The 19,112-nt window shown below is 36.2% G+C and overlaps 1 protein-coding gene across 1 annotated transcript in view; it reads left to right on the forward strand.

Annotated features, from left to right (window-relative positions):
• NKAIN2 (sodium/potassium transporting ATPase interacting 2) overlaps positions 1–19,112 on the forward strand; it is a 513,845-nt gene that overhangs the window by 260,566 nt on the left and 234,167 nt on the right. Inside the window, exon 3 of the mRNA XM_062488772.1 lies at positions 17,298–17,378. Coding sequence (XP_062344756.1) covers positions 17,298–17,378 — 81 coding nt within the window. The remainder of the gene's footprint in view (positions 1–17,297; positions 17,379–19,112) is intronic.

A 19,112-nucleotide genomic window follows, 5' to 3' on the forward strand; every position in this document is an offset into this window, starting at 1 on the left:
TATATAAGTCCCCAGATGAATCCATATTTATACTGCTCAGCCAAGACTTCTGATTCCTTTGGACCAATTCTGTCTGGTAGGAGAGAGTTTTCTAATTTTATAACTAGATGTATGTGACAAGTTTATAGTTGTTCTAGATTTCCATCTTTTCATGTTACTGACAAACTGCTTTGCAGTTGATTTCATTGCATTTCTGTTGGAAGGGTGGTCCTTCAGTTGAGATTGCAAACATAACCTAATTGTTCTTTTATCTTTCTTGCCATTTCATTAATGTTCTGGTACAGAATGCAACTGCCATGGAAGTTTTCTTAATACTTTAGGTCTAATTTCTTGCTGATCACTACTGACCTGATAATGGTACTCTGACAATTCTTTTTCTCTTTCTTTTTTTTTTTTCCTTTCTTTTTACCCCTTGGAGTTTTGGAGTTTCGCACTTATCTTTCTGGCTTTTGTTCCGAAGTGATTACATGAGACACAGATTCTGTCTACATTTTCGAATTGTCTTTTTCTTCTGACAGTAAAATCACACTTCTTATGCTTTAATTCTTTTAAATGTGACCATAGTCTACAATAAGCTCTTGTGGTTTATACATTTGAACATTATCTTATTTACTTAACCTTTCACATACTTCTTTCTGTTTTGAGACTTTTTATCTCTTTGCAGTATTCATACTTCTATCTTCCTTACCCTCTTTGTTTTGGAAGTTCTCCTGTTTGTTCTCTGTATTACTAATACTACAGGATATGTTTAAAGTAGAAATGAGGGCAAAGGAATATTTAAAAATGTGGAGAGATGAACAGAAAACAGCAGCAAGATTTGGGCAACTTACTGAAATTTTTTGTAGAAAAAGGACATCAGATCTTTTCTATGAGACTGTTTCTTTTAAGTATCATCAATGAATGGGGACATATCTGCTGAATATTACTGAAGTCCCAGCAGTGCATTTTCTCAACATGTGAAGTTTAAAACAAGACTGGGGGTAAAAGAAATTACTGTATCCATTTATTGATTTCCAGAGTGATAGCCAGGTTTAGCAATAAGTGTTTATGTGTAAAGTCGTCCAGCAGTTTCCGTTACAGAACCTTGAAATTTAACTACTTTTATGAACAGGCTAAATTTAAACTCTTCAAACTAAAGTTTTGCCCAAATCTATTTATTATTTTACCATCAAGTGACTCAGCCTTTCTGATCATCTAGATCGACGGAACTGAAAATGAACAAAAACCCAAGACTTTTTTTGTGTTTTGACAGCCATTATATAAATATGTTTTCATAATTCTTTCTTGCAAAGTCAGTGTGACATTTGACATTGAAAGAAAGAGTGAAGAGATGCCAAAGGGCATAATTTAAGACTGTCCCTTGTCCTCATTGCAAATAAATAAATAAATAAATAAATAAATAAATAAATAAATAAATATAGAGAATTTTTAGAAAGGGCCGTGGTTTCAAATCAGGGGATGGCAACAAGAGAGGCAGGATGCAACCATCCACCCTGCAGCTGAGCCACAATGCTGAGGGAGCAGGCTCTGCTCCTGATGAGCAAAGGGATGAACCCTGGGGGCTGCTTGAGCCCTTACCCAACCCATGTCTCCCCTGGCTCAGGCAACTGGCACCTTTGTAAGAAGGGAGAACAAAGAAGACCATTTTTCTTCACACCAGTGGTGAGGGGGAGAGGTGATGGGAAACCATCATTCAGTGCAGAAAGAGGGGAGGGCAGAGCACAGAAGCCTCTAGCCCATACATTTGTGGGTGGTGGGTTGTTGCCTTCTGTCATTTGTTGCCTTGATTGGCACAGCTTTGTTTTGAGAGGCTGAGAGTCTCTAATGGCTCACACATTGATCAACATCTCTGTGTAACAGTGGTTTGGGGTTTCTTTTTGCTTTCAATGTGTCCTTTAAACAACATAGAAGTATTTATACCTATGTATTAACAGGAGACTCATCTGGGAGCTGTTATCAGCTCATGTGGAAGACACTGCTCATCACACATTATTAACTGTGTCTACTTGACTGCCTAACACCCACTATCCACAGTACAAGTGCAGTTGAGAAAATGCTTACACATACACTTTTTCAAGCACTGGAACAAGAGTCTATTAAAGCTGTAAATGGGGCATCCGAAACTGAGAAACTTTCAAAATTGATGCTGCCTCTGTGACCTTTATTTAGCCACCTGTGTTTTTGAATTATGCTACATTCTTTAATTGTGTGATCAAAGTGAGCATCTCCTTATTAGTGCACAACATGGTTTTCTGGCACTGGTAATGAATAACGTGGTTGCCTTCAGCACCTCAGACTCATTTGCGGCAGAAATTTTGCATCTCTAACATTATTATTTTAACATATTGTCCTGCCCAGACAGTGCTTTAGGAAGATAATCCATGCTTAAGATGCACTCAGAAGCTACAGTAAGTCAGCTAGCCAAAGAAAATCCAACAAACAGGTGAGTTTGTATGGTATTCAGTAAATAAAGCACAAATATGGACTAAGTGATGAAGGCAAAAAGAAATACTGAACAGCAGCATCCAGTAAACCTATACTGTGATACATGAGAGAAAATTGGATATTGATGTAAATTATCATGGGTAACTTTTCATTATTTTCTAAATTTCCCAGGACTTTACTTAAACGTGCCTTTGGATGCTTAGAAACATCTGGAAACCTCTTTTATTTTCCTTCTTCTTTATTTTTGTATTTGCAGGGAATACATTTTTGTGCTTGGACAGAAATATACTTTTGAAATATCCAAGCAATCAGACCAGCAGAATATTCTAATTTAATTCAAACATAAAATATAAGCCTGAACTTTAGCTTGCATAGATACAAGATTTTTCAATGGTCACAAAATTATCTTGTTGTTTTTCAGGCAGCAGCAATTAAAAATTGGCATTGTTTTCCTATTAGGTTATCAGTACTTATTTCCACATACCTGGTGGAGTATGTGCTCTTTCTGGCACTTTGAAATGAAATTGGAGAGCAGAAGAGACCTATTCAATTTTCATTATGCCTTCTAGAATTTGGAATCATTCAGTGTGGTTGCTTAAAAATGCCAATGCTTTTCCAAGCACATTTATCAGTTTGTCACGATATTGTCTCCTGTCATAAAACTGTCATCACAGTCTTTCTGGTGTGGCAGTGCTGGGGGCACTGGCAAAGTTTCTTGGCTCAGCTGTGCTCAGATTTTGCATGGCAAGTTGGGGTGCTCCAGTGAAAGTCACATGGCTCTTCTGACACAGTGTGGAAGCTACGGTGCCTTTCATTGCTAATGCCATCAAATGCCATCTTGACATCTGGATATATTCCCACCCCATTTGAAGTATCAGATGTTTATTCCTTCACTGTTGACCTTTCTTACCTTCTTATAGTTTTTGAGCTATCATCCTTTCAACAACCTGCTATTTTTACTTTTTCTGAAAAGCTCTGGGAAAGTATCTGTGTAGCACTGAGTGTTTATCAAAATAATGCGTATGCTTTTCCATCTGAGCTGTACATAGGTCATAATGCCAAGAAGGACGTGTATGAATCAAAGTATCAGAAGAAAAGCTGGGTTGGGAAAAAAACCCTGATAAACATTTTGCCAAATATTCCTTTAAAAGCCAAGCAAAGTTCTGTAATCTGAGGTTTCAAGGCAGCTTATGGACCCACAGTTACATTGTTAGTTTTCCTGACTATATTTGCTGTATCTCCTGATGTTCTTACATCAGAAATTACGCTGCGTTTGATTGTATTTATGGTATGTTACAAGTTCATGCACATCTTGTACACTGAAAGTCAGTTTAATTCCCTCATCATGTATTTCTCAATATTTTTTTTAGACTTGTTTAATTTAAATCTTAAGTAATCTTCTTGTATTCCAGTTTGCTGAGTTAGAAGTGTTATGAAAAGAACATGAACATCCGAACCATGGTCCTGAAAACAAAACCAACAAATGATGTTTTAATTTCTGTTGGAATTGTGTGCCATACCTTTAGGACAAACTAGGGTTATTTTTCTATCTCAGCTTTATGATTTCATGTAATAATTTGTTAACTTTCCTCTCAATCTAATCCAATTCCATTTGCAAAGCTTTCCCGGTTTCAAATTTTATAAAATGGGGTGAGTATATATTTTTGCCTTATTTTTTTTTCCTTTGAATTAGAGGCATATGGTGCACAATACATAAACTATACTCCTAACCTGCCCTACTCTCATTTTGTCTCGTAGTGGCTTTGTTCATTAGTGTTTTATCTGCTTTTATTCTGTTTCACTCCCAGTACCATATTTTTCTTTGTAAAAGAGATACGAAAATGGTGATGGCAAGATGGCCATTTCCAGTGAATGAAAAAACATTTTTAAAAAGGGGAAAAAAAGCACAAAGACGTAGTCTATTAGTATCTTCTGCTGTAGCATTTCTTCCTACAAAAGAAATGGCACTTTTGTGGCTATACAGGCTACCCATGTAAAACCTTTTTTTGGCACCTCTGTGTACTGAAATCGTCCAACTAGCTGATAAGCAGGCACCATGCCACCGAAGCAGATGGGCATAGCTGTAGAGAGCCAAAAGACAATGTATGTGCATCAAGTGTGGATGTTGGTGGCAGGCTTCCCAGTCAGTGATGTCTTAACGATTAAATGTCTCGAGTTTTTTGCATCTGTAGTTACAGAGATGCCAGCCTTACTGCTGAATGGTGTTTGAAATTTTCTCCTGGTTTTTTTATAAATTATAGGGAATTCTTTGTGAATGCTTGACCTAGAAGATACTTGGAACAAGAAGGTTGGCAGTTAAGGAAACAGTAGCAATAGCTTTACCCAGCCCTAAACCGCTGCATGTTCTCACCCAAAGTTAAGGAAACAAAAATTCCAGAAAGTGAAAGCATTTTTCAGGGTATTTGAAATATGCAGAGGAGAGAAGCAACAGGTAGTTTAAGATAAAGAAAATAAAATAGAGTCAGAGATATACATTTACTATAATATTGCCAATAAAAGGATTTGGAGGTGATGCCATGAAAGAAAGACTCTCAAGGCATGAATAAAGAACATTATGCTTTTCTTTCATCATATCACATTTAGGGAAATAGAATTTGACCAGTCTGTGTATATTAAGAGGGCTGGACCACAACATTATCTGACTTCATCTCTAGTTTTTTCTCAGAACTGCAAAAACCTAGGGCATGTAATTTTTTTATGGTTTTTTTGGTTTGTTCGTTTGTTTTTGTTTGTTTTTTTTTGGATGCAAGTTGAAAGAGAAGGGAAAGACAATTTCCCTGAGAGAAGGACTTTCTTTGCTTCCTGAGTAATACAGAGAATACTTGCACACAGAGTCAGATATAAACCTCCTGGAGGAAGGCCCTCATTTATCAAATGAGCAAATAAAATATAATGTGTTTTGATGATTTGAGAAAAACCTGAGATTGATTGATTTATTGATTGATTGATAAAGAAAGTGCTTTTAAAATAGTACTTTCTTTGAATATGTGCACTCCAGTTTCAGCAAAAATGAATTCTTTTAGACAAACACAGTCTTAAATCTCCCTAAAGAAACTAGATAATTAAATCCATTTTGTATTTTATCCTCTTTTTGAAAGGGATGTTTGTGTATCTACATTCATTGTTAAAGCTTCAGATTCCTCTTTTGTTTAATTAAATACCTTCAGAATTGAAAAAGACTGAAAAAAAATGCTATGTTGTATCATACTGATCTTGCCAAATCAGGCAGTCTTTCCAATCAGACTTACTAGATGGGAATAAGGGAATTGGGAGAGCATTCTTTGTCTTCTCTCCCTCCGCTGTGGCTCATTACTCTCACTCAGAGAGCCCGTCCCACAGAAGCAACTCCTCACAGGTGTGCATCCCCTACACAAGGAAAATGCATCTGACCCTGTACTCCCCACACAGTTCCATGAGGTTTGGTTTTGTGCCTCCAGAATCTGGCTCCATCCCCTCCAGCTGCCTTAATCTCCTGAACAAAATTCAGCTGGGCTCCATTGTATGACTGGCTCTAAACACCCTGCAGATCCACTTTCTGTGTGTTATGTACAAAGAATGGGAAGTGACTTTTGCCATTGATTGCTACTCTCAAAGCAGTTACTAGCCTCCCAAAACAGTGCCAGCCAGTGACTTTGAAGGTCTGTGTGCTCCATTCTGCAACTCTGAAACACAAAGTCTCCCAGTATCTTAGCTACATCCCAATTTTTTTTCCAAAATTTTGGAGTGGTCTAAGAAATTTCTTTAAAATTGTGCTGTGAAAAACAGTTTGGAGAGAGGCAAGAACGAATGTTATGGTCCGCATTTATTTTTCCTGTGGTAAGTCTTTAGTTAGTTATATCTTCTTTGGAATATGAACATTAAAGACCACACTCAAAGCTCTGTTTACTCAACCAGCAGGCTCCTCATGAATTTGTCTGTTAAGGCATTAAGCCAAAGAAAACTGAAGGAAGAAAACAATACCTGGGAAGCTGAATAAGAACATCTAGATTTAACAAAAATATATTGTTATAAATGGGTTAGTTTTAGTTTTAGCAAGAATTTCAATATATTCTCTGAGGGAGATGGATTCCCTGTATAAATAGATGTAGTTGGCGCTCAAATACTGAGACATCAATAAACAAATCTAAATAAATGTCAGTAGACTTCTGTTCCTAGCAACAGTAGCTATTGATTTTATTTTTTGCACTCTGTTAAAAATGAACATTGAAAGAATTCTGATTGTCCTGATTTGTATTTTTAATAGAGAATTCAAATGGGAACAGCTGCTAAATGTTCCATTAAAATAAACTGTTCAATGACTGAATTATAATCAAGATTTTTCTTTTTGGGTGTTTCTGAAAAGACCAGAGACACCAAGGAAACAGTCAATACATGTCTAGCTCCATCAATTGCGAACGTCTGAAGCAAATTACAGCTTCCCACTTTTCCAGTGAGAAACCCTTCTCGTTAGATTTCAGCAAGGATATGTGTCTTATGCTTTTTTTTTAGCTGACAAGAACACCTTTCCCTCCTCACTGCACGTTGTCCAGTCCAAACTGGAAGAAGTGAAAATATTCCTCCTGCGGGCTGGCGACTCAGCAGAACAGGCAGATTCCACCTAGGGCTGCCTCAGGCTGAAAAGGGCCCAGAGGAAGGGTCCCCATCCAGGGTGGAATGCAGGCGTGTGGCAAGGTGAGCACAGCGCAGAGCCCACATGGAGGAGCACTGCTGCCCTGCGGAGGGGCTGGGCCATCAGCGTGGCCCCTTGAACTGGCACCATCAGCAGAGCCTCTCACTGAAGTATCCCTGGACTGGACAGTGGCAAGTAGCGAGCAGCCTCACTTCTTGGCAAGGGACTACTCACAAATACTGCAGAAAAGCAATTACATAATCCTCTTGAGCATGTTTTCAAATATTTCTTAACATCTGAGGCAGACTTGTACATACAAAACCACTCTGCCACCTATCAATTTCATGCTAAATTTGCAGAATTTTTTTTATTTTTTTTTCTATCTTGCAGTGTGGATATTTCATAGTAGTATTCACTCTTAGATGAAGCCTTTGCTAAAGCAGTTTATAGTATCCAAAGTTCTTGTTCATGTTTCTCTTACATTGGTAATTAATTGGTAAAATGTTCCAGGGAGCCACAAGTTACAGTGGAATTTTAGTGCAACAATTCCTGCAATTTTCCCGTAAGATATTTTACAAATATATATCTCTATATATATCCATTGGAGGCAGTTTGGATTCCTATGAATGCAATTTCAGCACTGATAACAATGTGTTGCCTCTGAGGAAATCCACATCTTGAAATGCTTAGTATTCTAGGAGTGTTCTAGAAGGTAGGATTTGAAAAAATTTTTTCAAAATACTTCCAGCTCTGTAATTGAAGGACCAAATGGCAAAATCACATCATTTTGGTTTCTATGTTTTTTTTAATTTTTCTATGCCAATTTCGATATAAATTTAACAGCTGATTAGAACTGGTCAAAAATAATGTCATTACAAAGCCATTATTTCAAGTTTTTATGTCTTGAACAGAACGGATTTCTACTACAAGTAGCTCCTGAGGTAGATCCTGGTAGATTAATGTTGGAATTGAAGCAGAAAGTTTAAGAAAGGTTCTAAGCAGCACTATTTTAAGGTTGACTATTGTGTGAACATCTCAAGTCATGTCTTGAAATATGGAGATATAGCAAGAAATGTGTTACAAAGAAAGCCCATTGAGTTATATTTAAATAACTACCTTTTTCCTGTTACTTACATTTAATTAGTAATTTCTAATTTGACAGACATTATAATCTGTTCTACAAACAAAAGAAAGAATACTGAACAAGTATGGAAATATCATAAGAGGAAAAATATCAGTCCATCCTTGAATGTATCTATGTATATTCATGTGTCTGCAGCTGGTTAGGTATGTACTGTGCTGCAGTACACTGAGTATTCAGATATTTGAAGTTACTTCCTGCTGATAAATGTTTCACAGCAAAGATGTGATCAAAAGATATACAGGAATTGAATGATGAGTGAAGCCAAAGCAATTAAATTTCTACTGCTATGTCAAAAGATCAAATAAATATGTCCTGTTAAAATTTCTGTCTTACCTTACTTTCTTTATACATGAAATAGACCATTGTTAAAAATCTTAAGAATCCTAACATACTAATGCAGAAAAAACCTAAATCCCTGCCAAACTGCCCTCCAAAACAAAACAAAACAAAACAAACAAAAAAAAAAAAAACAAAGCAAAAAAAAAAAAAAAACAAAGAAACAAAACAAAACCCACAACAACAAAAAATCTAAGCAAGACAAGAGGAAACTATTTGAGATGAAAGGAAGAAAATTTCTTTGCTCCCCTTTTGGAAGAAGAATGACAGAACTACTATCTTTTTAAAGAAAACTTTTTTTTTTTTAAAGTAACTCCTCAGTTCCAGAATACTTTTATTTGGGGATCCAGACTATTGTAACTCCCTTACTGTAGCACAGTAGATTGATTTAACTGTGCTACAGTGCTACATGAAATAGACCATTGTTAAAAATCTTAAGAATCCTAACATACTAATGCAGAAAAAACCTAAATCCCTGCCAAACTGCCCTCCAAAACAAAACAAAACAAAACAAACAAAAAAAAAACAAAACAAAAAAAAACCCAAAGAAACAAAACAAAACCCACAACAACAAAAAATCTAAGCAAGACAAGAGGAAACTATTTGAGATGAAAGGAAGAAAATTTCTTTGCTCCCCTTTTCGAAGAAGAATGACAGAAATACTATCTTTTTAAAGAAAACTTTTTTTTTTTTTTTTAAGTAACTCCTCAGTTCCAGAATACTTTTATTTGGGGATCCAGACTATTGTAACTCCCTTACTGTAGCACAGTAGATTGATTTAACTGTGCTACAGTGCTACAATGTAAACAAAGTTCTTTTACATTTTGGCCATTTGCCCTTACAGCATCATATTTAAATAAATATTATGATAATAATAGTAATTAGTAGTAGTAGTAGTAGTAGTAGTAGTAGTAGTAGTAGTAGTAGTAGTAGTACCATTACTATTATTATTAAAAATAGAGTGACTATACTGAGAAAATGTTATGTATCTTCCTTAGGAAAACTGTATGAATGGACGGATATATTTCCAGAGTTGTTAGTAGTTTCTTGGAATGGAAATTTGTCATTTTGTGTTGTGGGTTATATCTTCAGTGGTTTCGTTGGACACCAGTTTAGAAGCTGAAGAACAAATGAAAGCAATGCAGTACCAAAATACCACTTTTCTCAATCTCTTACACTAAAGCCTAAAGAGCTATGAATCAGAGAAAAGAAGAAAAAAAAAAACCCAGGAAATTAAGAAATTAATGTTTCAAGCCTAAGCATTAATGGACCATCAGGAAGTGTAGGATATAAGCAGCAGCAGTTCTCAGAAATGTTTCTTCAGCAGCCCATTAATGGTATTTTACTCTGGTGATGCTTACATTACTTTTGGTCTTTTGTTTATGTAGGGGGAAAAAGGAGTATATATCTGAATAGTGCAGTGTTACTATCTTATTTTTTATGTCACCAGTACAAGATATTTAATGGACTGTAGGAGCTTCGAGGGGTTGGGACGGACGGTGACAAGAGATTTCTGAAGCCAGGTCCTGAAACTTGTGGTTCATTGCAAAGGGCATGGGTGAAAGGGCCCTGCTTGGAGCTGCCAGCTGCAGCTCAGAGCAGGCACCAAAGAACAAGAGAGTAAGAGTAAGAGTAAGAATAAGAGTAAGAGTAAGAGTAAGAGTAAGAGTAAGAGTAAGAGTAAGCAATAGTAAAAGAAGGGTAAGATAGAAAAAAGTAAGAGAGAGTACAAGCAATAATAAAAAGAATGGTAAGAGAGTAAAATGTAAGAGGTAAGAGAGCGAGGTTCCCGTTATAATACAATAAATCTTCTGTGTTGAATATTCTAATTTTCACTAACCAATCTACTACAAGATACAAATCCTATAGCATTTACATACAACCTGTAAGAATCATTACATTGCCATTATGTGTTACATTTTAAACCCTAAAAACTACTCTTTGGACCCCTTCTGCCAAGCTAGTAGGGTCTTCTCTGACTCTTGGACCTGTCTGCAAGCAGAGGGAATTGTTAATTCAAGAAGGGATTACTTTCAGCTGGCCATACTATTGCTTTCCAGTTGTTCAGTAGCAGAGGTTTGGTATCTCAAAGATGGCTTTTATTTCAATCTTGCTTATAGTTTCAATATTCTCAAAATCTTTTTGCCAGGCATTCATATTTATAAGGTTTTCCTGTTTCATCTTCCCCAGCAATGGACTCTGTGACACTGGGAATTTTGCCTTTGAGAAGTTTGGCTTTCCAAACAGCAAGGGTAGAGTGATCTGTGTCAGACACTGGGAAATGAACCGAGCCCTGAAAGTGCCTTTCCTCTGAATTGAGTATAATGGGAATCTAGATGCTGCTCAGATGAGGACATCTGCATTGCAGACATCTAAATGTGGGCAGATGGATACTACTCTGACAGTAATGTGCTCTGTAGAAATCCAACTTATTTTATGCAAAAGGAGTTGGAGCCATGTCTTCAGAACAAAAAGCAAATCTCTGCTATGCTTTCTGTTACCAGCATGATTCTAGCACAAAGAAGAGGGAACAAAACAGAAGCAGACAAAAGAAAGAAGAAGCCCAGTGAGTCCAACTCGAGCTAGCCCTGGCTATGAGTAGATGAGGGCTGACTGCACATCATATCAATTTACTGGGCTCTGGGCTGTGCCTTTGTCCATTTATGAGCTGACCAGAACGTGCCTCAACATTCCTCCTACCTTTTATGCTTATGAATCCTTCTCATGCACATCGAGGGGAAAAGAGAATTAATAAATAATATAAAATCAGGGCTTATAACTGAGTTCAAGGAGCTTGAAAGTTTATACATAGCCATGGGGTGTATGCAAGGTTCTGGAAAGAAATTTTAAGCAGCATTTGCTCTGTATCTGCAAACACTGATTGCTCAAGAGGAAAAAAGTAATTCCAACAGCAATTTTCTGTTTGGTAGTGACCAGTTCTGATGCGCATGACAGTTCAGCATCTTTCAGTCAGACTTGGCAGAGGACACTAATTATTAAAGTGTAATGACAAGGAAATAAAATATAAGGCAGGTTTTGGTTTTTTTTATCTGAGGGAACAAAGGAAAGGAGAAAAAAATGCATAAATGTGTGACTGATGAAAGACTGAGTCAAGTAATCAAATGCAAATGGGTAAAAAAATTCCCTGATAAACACAAGCAGAAAACTAGACCGTCATTGGAATTTGAGACAGAAAACTACAGCAACTCAAAATGGATGCTACAGAATCAATTCATATTTGTTTAGAAGCAGATGCTTGCAGGATCAAAGATGGACAATGCTCTGATGCTATAGCCATAATAATAATAATAGCCATAATAATAATTTATTATTAAAAATAAAAGAAAAATAAAACAAAACCCAGAAAGAAATATCTAAGTCTCAATGATGGGAAGAATTTAGTCAAACAAAACTAGTGCAAGGTGCATGCTGTGTGACAATCAACAAGCAGTGAAAAAAATCCATAGGATTATGCCATTTTGCAAGTGCTTCCCAGTACATTCAGGAAAGTAAATGAACATTTATTAAAGTTGAACTTGTTGCACAAAGTCCTCTGCTGCCCGGAATATTATGATATTATTATTTGTTGTCAAGACTACTGGTTTGGTTGGCCCTGAGCTCTCTTCCAGTGAGGCCTGTAGGTAACGGCTGGGCAGGGGAGACCTTCATTAATCATTATGAATGAATCATTAAAATGATGAATCATTAAAAGCAGAACACAGTCACTCTTTGTGTTAGGCTCTTGAGTGCAGCAGCTTGGCTTAAAACATCTGGTCCTCATGTATTCAGTCACAGAATCTCTGCTGGGTGAGAATTTGTCTTCAGAGTCCTCTTTGGTGTCAGGCTGTGGTTTCTGGTCCTGCTCTGCATTGGAAGCTTCCCGATGATGTGTGGGTCCTGCTGAGTTCTAGAACTGGACTCTCCACCATGTTGTGCTGCCCATATCCGCATCACCTCTCCAGGAAAAGCCTCAAGAAATGGGAATAGGAAGGAAGCAGCAAAATCCACAGAGCAGATGACATCAGAGATGGCGCCTGCTAAGCAGCCATGTGAAGTCCCATTGTAGACTGATGTCCTTTTTGCTTCAGATGGACTTCTCGTAGGGGAATCTAGGTGATTCTATCAGTTCCAGGCATATGGAAACAAGAGGCAGAGACAGTATATTGATGCCAAGTATGCAGAGTCTCACTTTTTATTTTATCATATTTAATGAGGAAAATACAGGTTTGAAAATTGTATTTCGAAGTGATATATCTTCATAGACTGAGGAAATTAAGGGAAAATAACTTTAGAAACAAGATAATTATATTGTGGACAGTTCTTACTGCATTACTGGAAAGGAATGCTCTTCCCAGACATGCTGAGCTCAAGGTAATCTTTGAACAACTCAAGAACTGTTGCCCAGATAGCATAAATAATCACATATGTAATTACTGTGATTAATGTAGTCATTATAATTTTAGAAATTCCTTCAGTTTCTTTTTCCTGAATGTAGCACAGAAGAATCTTGGGGAATATTTTCAGATTTGGAAGAATCTGAAATTAAAATTTTGTACATTTCTAAAAATAAAATAAATAGCAAATCATTAATCACGAGAAGAATTCAATTGCTTTGATTGCACGGTATTGGTCTTGGCCCATGAATCCCTCAGACAAATGTGTTGGTAACTGACTTGCATATCAGAAAAGAATTTAGGAGCAATGCAAGACAAATGCCATGTAAATTTCTGTGAGGAAAAAAAAAAACAAACCCAAACTTTAATTTAAAAACTCATAGCTATCAGAATTCCTGTCTATTTATTCTTGAAAGGTGTGGGATGTATTTCTCCTTCAGGCAGTGTGACCAGAGTATTAGATGGGAGCTCTGCTGACCATGTTTATATCAAAGGCAGTTATGGCCTACCTGAACCTTTTGTTTCTTCTGCCTTTGTGATAATTTTTCCATTTGGCTTAGGTATTAAGGGAAGTGATTTAATTTCTTTGATCTCTAGGTTCTCTGTTAGCAAATTGGAGATAGTGTGACTTAGACAACTTTGACAGAAGTGTGAAGAGAAATGCATGGGTTCTCAGTACTGGTAAAAGTATTTTAATATCTCAGTTTTCCATTCCCTGAGAAAAAATACATCCTATATTAACTAGTAATGGTTCATAGTGAATGTAGCTACACTGTACCAATAAATCATAAAATATCTAATCCTTGAAATTCTTCGCAGAGGGTTATAAACTCATGTTTACTATTCAAGTCTCCAGTCTTAACCTTCTAGTTATACCTCTTTCCAGTGTGTACATCTCCATGAAAATAGTAAGCTTCATTGTCATTGCTGTGCCCCTTCTCAATATCTCCTGCTTGGTCAAGTGTGTATTCATCAAAGTTCTTGTCTTGCTGTTATGTGACTGCTGTAGCATTGTGGTGGCTTCTGTCAGATAATGCAGCTGTCTTGAACTCCCACATATGAGAAAAAAATACAGCTATAGCCCTTTGAAGAACTCTTACAAAATGTGCTTCTAATTAGATACATATAATAGAGAGTGTCAGAGGGATTTGTTCAGTGTCACAGACCTTCAGTGCTGTATTTCTTCAACAATTTGCTGAATCACATAGAAAATAAGAGGCATCTATGACTGCATGTGATGCAGAGATAAGAGATGTGCTACCTCTGAAGTCTGAAATAAGAAGAAATGGGAAGGAGAAACATCCTTGTATTTCAAGACAACTAAAGTCAGTGTTTATCCACAGAATTCAGGCAATAAGCACTTAATACAACATTTCAAAAGGAAGAAGTTTAAAGCATATTTTAAAAACACATTTTTAGTCTTATGTGTAGACCAATAACAGGAGATTCTTGTTAAAAGGGTGTATCTAAATGGCAGATAAATGTGTCAGTTTTTTGATTATAAACTTGGCAGTGAAAAAGAAAAGTTTTGTTTCTTCATGTAATAAGGTTCTCTGCTGCCACAAGCAGTTCCAAAGTTCTGTGGAGTCTTCTGTTGAATTTCCTGTGCATGCTGAGCTTTTTAATCAGCTGCTGCTTGCATCCAATGGGACATGTTGTGCTATGAACAGCTGACCTACTTAAACCTACCTTCCAGCGTCTCTCTGCCACATTTTCCCCTCTTCATGTTGACTGATAAATGATGACCCTGTAAGTCTTTCTCTGTATAAGAGCTTAATACTGTCTATTTCCATTTGTGCATCCATTTTCCTGAAACATTTGTGGATAAAGTATCTTTGACTCTTCTTGTATTCTTTTGTCCGATTTGTTTAAAATTGTTCTGGAGCACAAAAAATTTTTCAAGGGAACAGAAACTGCACATTTCATATCCTTGAGGAACCAATCTTAATGCACTATTTAGAATTTTGACTTTAAGAAATCCAGTTATCTTCCTGTGTCAGGAGTGTTTTTATTATCTACGTGAGAATATAGGTATTACAATAATTGGAAAATCTGGCAAGTTAAAGTGCTGCAAAGTTGATTAACAAAGCCAAATCAAGATTATTGAATCTGAATTAATGTTTTCTTCTCTTGTTTTGTAGCTATAAAGCTCCATGTTATATGTGAAGAGGGATGTGCTATGAGAAAGCTACAGGAAAATGAAATGTTTAATGTCTCAAAAAAAAAGTTTTTAAAACATGGAGTTTGTTAAAGGTCTCCAGCTGAAATAAGTTCCTATTTTCCAAAGTTTTATTAGCAGCCCGCATTCAGAGTGTAGATGTGGATTACCTGGGCCATCTCTTGAGATATTCTGACATAAACTGGATAAATCCCTACAAAACTTGATCCATGGTGGTTGTGCTTTGGGCATAGATTGCACCAGGTGACCTCCAGAGAGTTCTCCTGACCTAAATAAATCTGTCATCTGTGACCAGAAAGAGCTGACTTATAAAGTATATGTAATCTGTATGCTTTAAATTACCTGAAATTACTTTTGTATAAAGCAATTCAAGCATTTATAGCTGTGTTACTTTCCATTAAATCAAAACTATTTTTATCATAACTTTTTGAAATCTGAACATGGTCCAACTACTAGGTAGGCTGGCTGGAAATTTTTTTGTTATCTAGAAAAATAATAAATTAGAAGAGATATAAATTTGGGTCATATAGGATATAGTCTCACTTTAGATCCTGGGAAATGGCAGAATTGTTTTATTTTCACACATTCTAGAAGATTAGGTTGAAAAATTACATGTTGAACAATAGACAGTGTCATGCAGAACATCACTAGCAGGAGAAATTCAAGAAGAATCCTGCATATGTTGTTACTGAATTTAGAGAAAGAGATTGTCATTCTTGACAAACAATAGCTTGTCTTTTTTTTTTTTTTTTTTTTTTTTTTTTGTGGAATGGATAGTATGCAGTCCAAAATATAGTCTTCTTATTCAGAATGTGAACAAGTGCAGGTGTGCAGATTATAATGCTTCCTGATTTGGAAAAGAAGCTATCTAAATATTATCAGTATGGTTTGGAGAAAAGGGTACAAGACATGAATAATAAATCTGTAAACACTTGCAAGAAGTAGGGTGGTGGCACCAAAGGAGAAAGCAGCTCTCAGCTATAGCAGGTAGGGAATGGTGTCCTATCGCTGGCGTGTCTCACATGTATGCAAGGCCTTGTGGAAGGAAATAAACAAACATGCAGAATTGAATAGTGAGCTAGAGGATGGCTACAGAGGCCATCAGAAAACCATTTGAAGATCCTGAAGTTTATTAGATGATGGAATAATTAGTTAAGGGAAGTTCTTAAGTGCAAATACTAGATAAGAGTATCAACAGCAGGTCAAACTTTATTATTCAGGATCCTCCAGCATTATAGCTGGGAAATGTACTTTCCAGTCCTAGCACATAAGGTCTTATGAATACAAAACAGAAGCAGGATAGTGGACAGAAGGAGAGAAAAAAATGTACTCCATTTCTCAAATCAGATACATGAGTAAGTAATTTGGTAACTACCAATGAACAGATATTGCTTGTATATGAACTCTTCTCCTATACACTCTATGCCAAAATGAAAGAAAATTAAAATAATATTTGAAGACCCCAAATAAACTGGCAATTTAAAATGCAGTCTGCTTCTTGAAAGTGTTGCATAATTATGAACTGTGCTTTGGAAGGTCACAAAATAAATTTATAGAGGCAGGTGCCACAGACAAACTCCCCCATATTTTGTAGAAATACTGCAAAAAATGATAGATAGATCGATCGATAGATAGATCGATCGATCGATAGATAGATAGATAGATAGACAGACAGACAGAGATTTTCTTCAGGTTATATATATGCTTGGTTTCTTGAGACTAAATCTGAAGTGTTAAAAAAATCCAGTGTTAGTTCAATTAAGGTGTTATTTAGTAAGTTGTATTTTAATGTTCTGCACTTCTAATATAATTAATATAATATTATAATAACTACTACTAATACCTTTGATATTTCATGCCTCTCTATTGTAGCATTATCCATTTGAACAAAAAGAAGGAGATACAGAATAGGCTCAAATTCAAATGTCACATTTATCAACTGTTTCCTGAGATGCAGGTTTTCTGGTGTGACTGAGTACTCATTAGGTCACTCGACACTGTGTCAGGGAAAGGGAAGAATTTATTTGTGATTCTCTCTTATGTGTAACATTTTTATTCATAAGCACCATACTTATAATCTGGTTTTGTCTTGGACTGAGCTAATGAACTAAATTTAACTCAGTTGGGAGTGGAATTGTTAATTCTGTGTTTCTCTCTTCTTCCCTACAGTATGCTATCTGGCTGGTCCTTTGGGTTACATGGAACGTGTTTGTTATCTGCTTCTATTTGGAGGCCGGAGACCTTTCAAAGGTAATTTACCACTGGATACATTTAAGCCATCAACTCTTTGTTAACATGCCCTAGGCTGTGCTCTTTTTTTACTCATTCATTTAGTGTTACCTAAATGAATGTTGTAGTATGATGGAAATTTGGAGTACTCTGGGTATGTTAGAAACTTTTAAATCAGACAGTAATGAGCATATACATTCTGATGCCCACAACAATAATTGTATATATTCTTTAAAAGAAAATTACCTCTTTTTGTTCCTGTCTGTAACCCTGCAATGCAAATTTCACCCATGCGAGAGACATTAATTAATGATTTCATGAATACAAAACATTTCCATCTCAGGGGCAAACAAATATTTATTGTACCTTTAAACTTGCTGTTACTTAGCTGGATTCCTTTCAGGAGTCTTATACATAGTATAATAGTTGTAAAAGAAGGGGCCTTTCATTACATTAAGATGTAAACTGAGGTGCCAGAACAGCTTGACATTTGGTTTCGTCAGGACTTTTAAAGCTTGTGCTTCTGGTAGAAGTGTTTTCCTTGAACATTTATACACAGTAAAAAATCCATAGGAAAAATATAAGAACAACATATTTCTAGAGTTTTATTAATGCTATGATAATACATAAAGTGGCAATTGGTAATGGCCTCAGACCTCAAGCTCCTACTTTCCAAGGTGTTCCCAGAAAGCTGGCAATTTGTGGAATAAAGGACTAGCAGAGGCAACAATTTTGTTTTAGGGCAATATGCTTCAACTGAGTCTATATATTGGTGAATTATACTCACAGTGCTTTGAACTGACCATTAAGGAGAATCCCTCATGCCAACCACGTCATATTCTCTTCTTGACTTAGATTTTAATTTTTGTTCCTGATTATAGGGAGTTTAGCCTAACTTTAAATTGCAGATGTAATCCTTTGATCCTTTGTGAGTTACTGATACCTTGTTATGCAGAAGGTTAAACACAATTACAGGAAGAATAAATGAATCAGAGATACTTCCTTGCCTGTTGTTTCTTTCAAATCACCCCCAACGTACAAAAACTACCATAGACAAGGTATTTCATCCCCATGTATTCTTTTTCTTCAAAAGATGCTGACTTCAAAAGGATCAGAATTTCATTTCCTGAGGGTTTAAAGTAATTTTCTGCAGGTAAAATGTTACACTTTCCTGGTTTTATACTTTCAGACAGGCCCAATCTCATTAAAAGCTTGGCAAAAAAACATAGTAAATAAATGAACTTACTTGTATTATCTTTTATTTGGTAAAAATTCTTTCTTTGTTGCCAGGAGAACTAACATATACAACAAGCCCAGAACCTGTTGTACAGTTATACTCAACCCAATCCACCCTCTTGCCACCTACTTGTTTCAGCCACCTGCATTCCCAAACTTGTAAATGTTGTGATGCTTATCTTGCCTTAGGAAGTGAATGGGGCTGGGAAAAAAAGGAGAAAGGAAGTTGTTTGATCACTGGGTATAAAAACAATGTAAGAACACTAATAATGCTAATTGGAATAAAAATGGGCCACAAGCAGTATCTAAACCATGAAATTATTTTTTTCCTGGAGTCTAGAAATCATCATCTGGAATGTTTCCCAAGCAACTGAAGGGTTCAGGTCTGTATTTGAGTGCAGTTTAATTTTTTATTTGGTCTCTAGAGGTATTATTTGCTCCAGTGATACAATCTGCCTTGAAATACCCAGTAGAGTATATTATTTCTACTTCAATTGGCTTTCAGAGAACCAGAGTTGC

The sequence above is a fragment of the Cinclus cinclus genome, chromosome 3 (genome assembly GCF_963662255.1).
Source record: "Cinclus cinclus chromosome 3, bCinCin1.1, whole genome shotgun sequence".
NCBI lineage: Eukaryota > Metazoa > Chordata > Aves > Passeriformes > Cinclidae > Cinclus > Cinclus cinclus.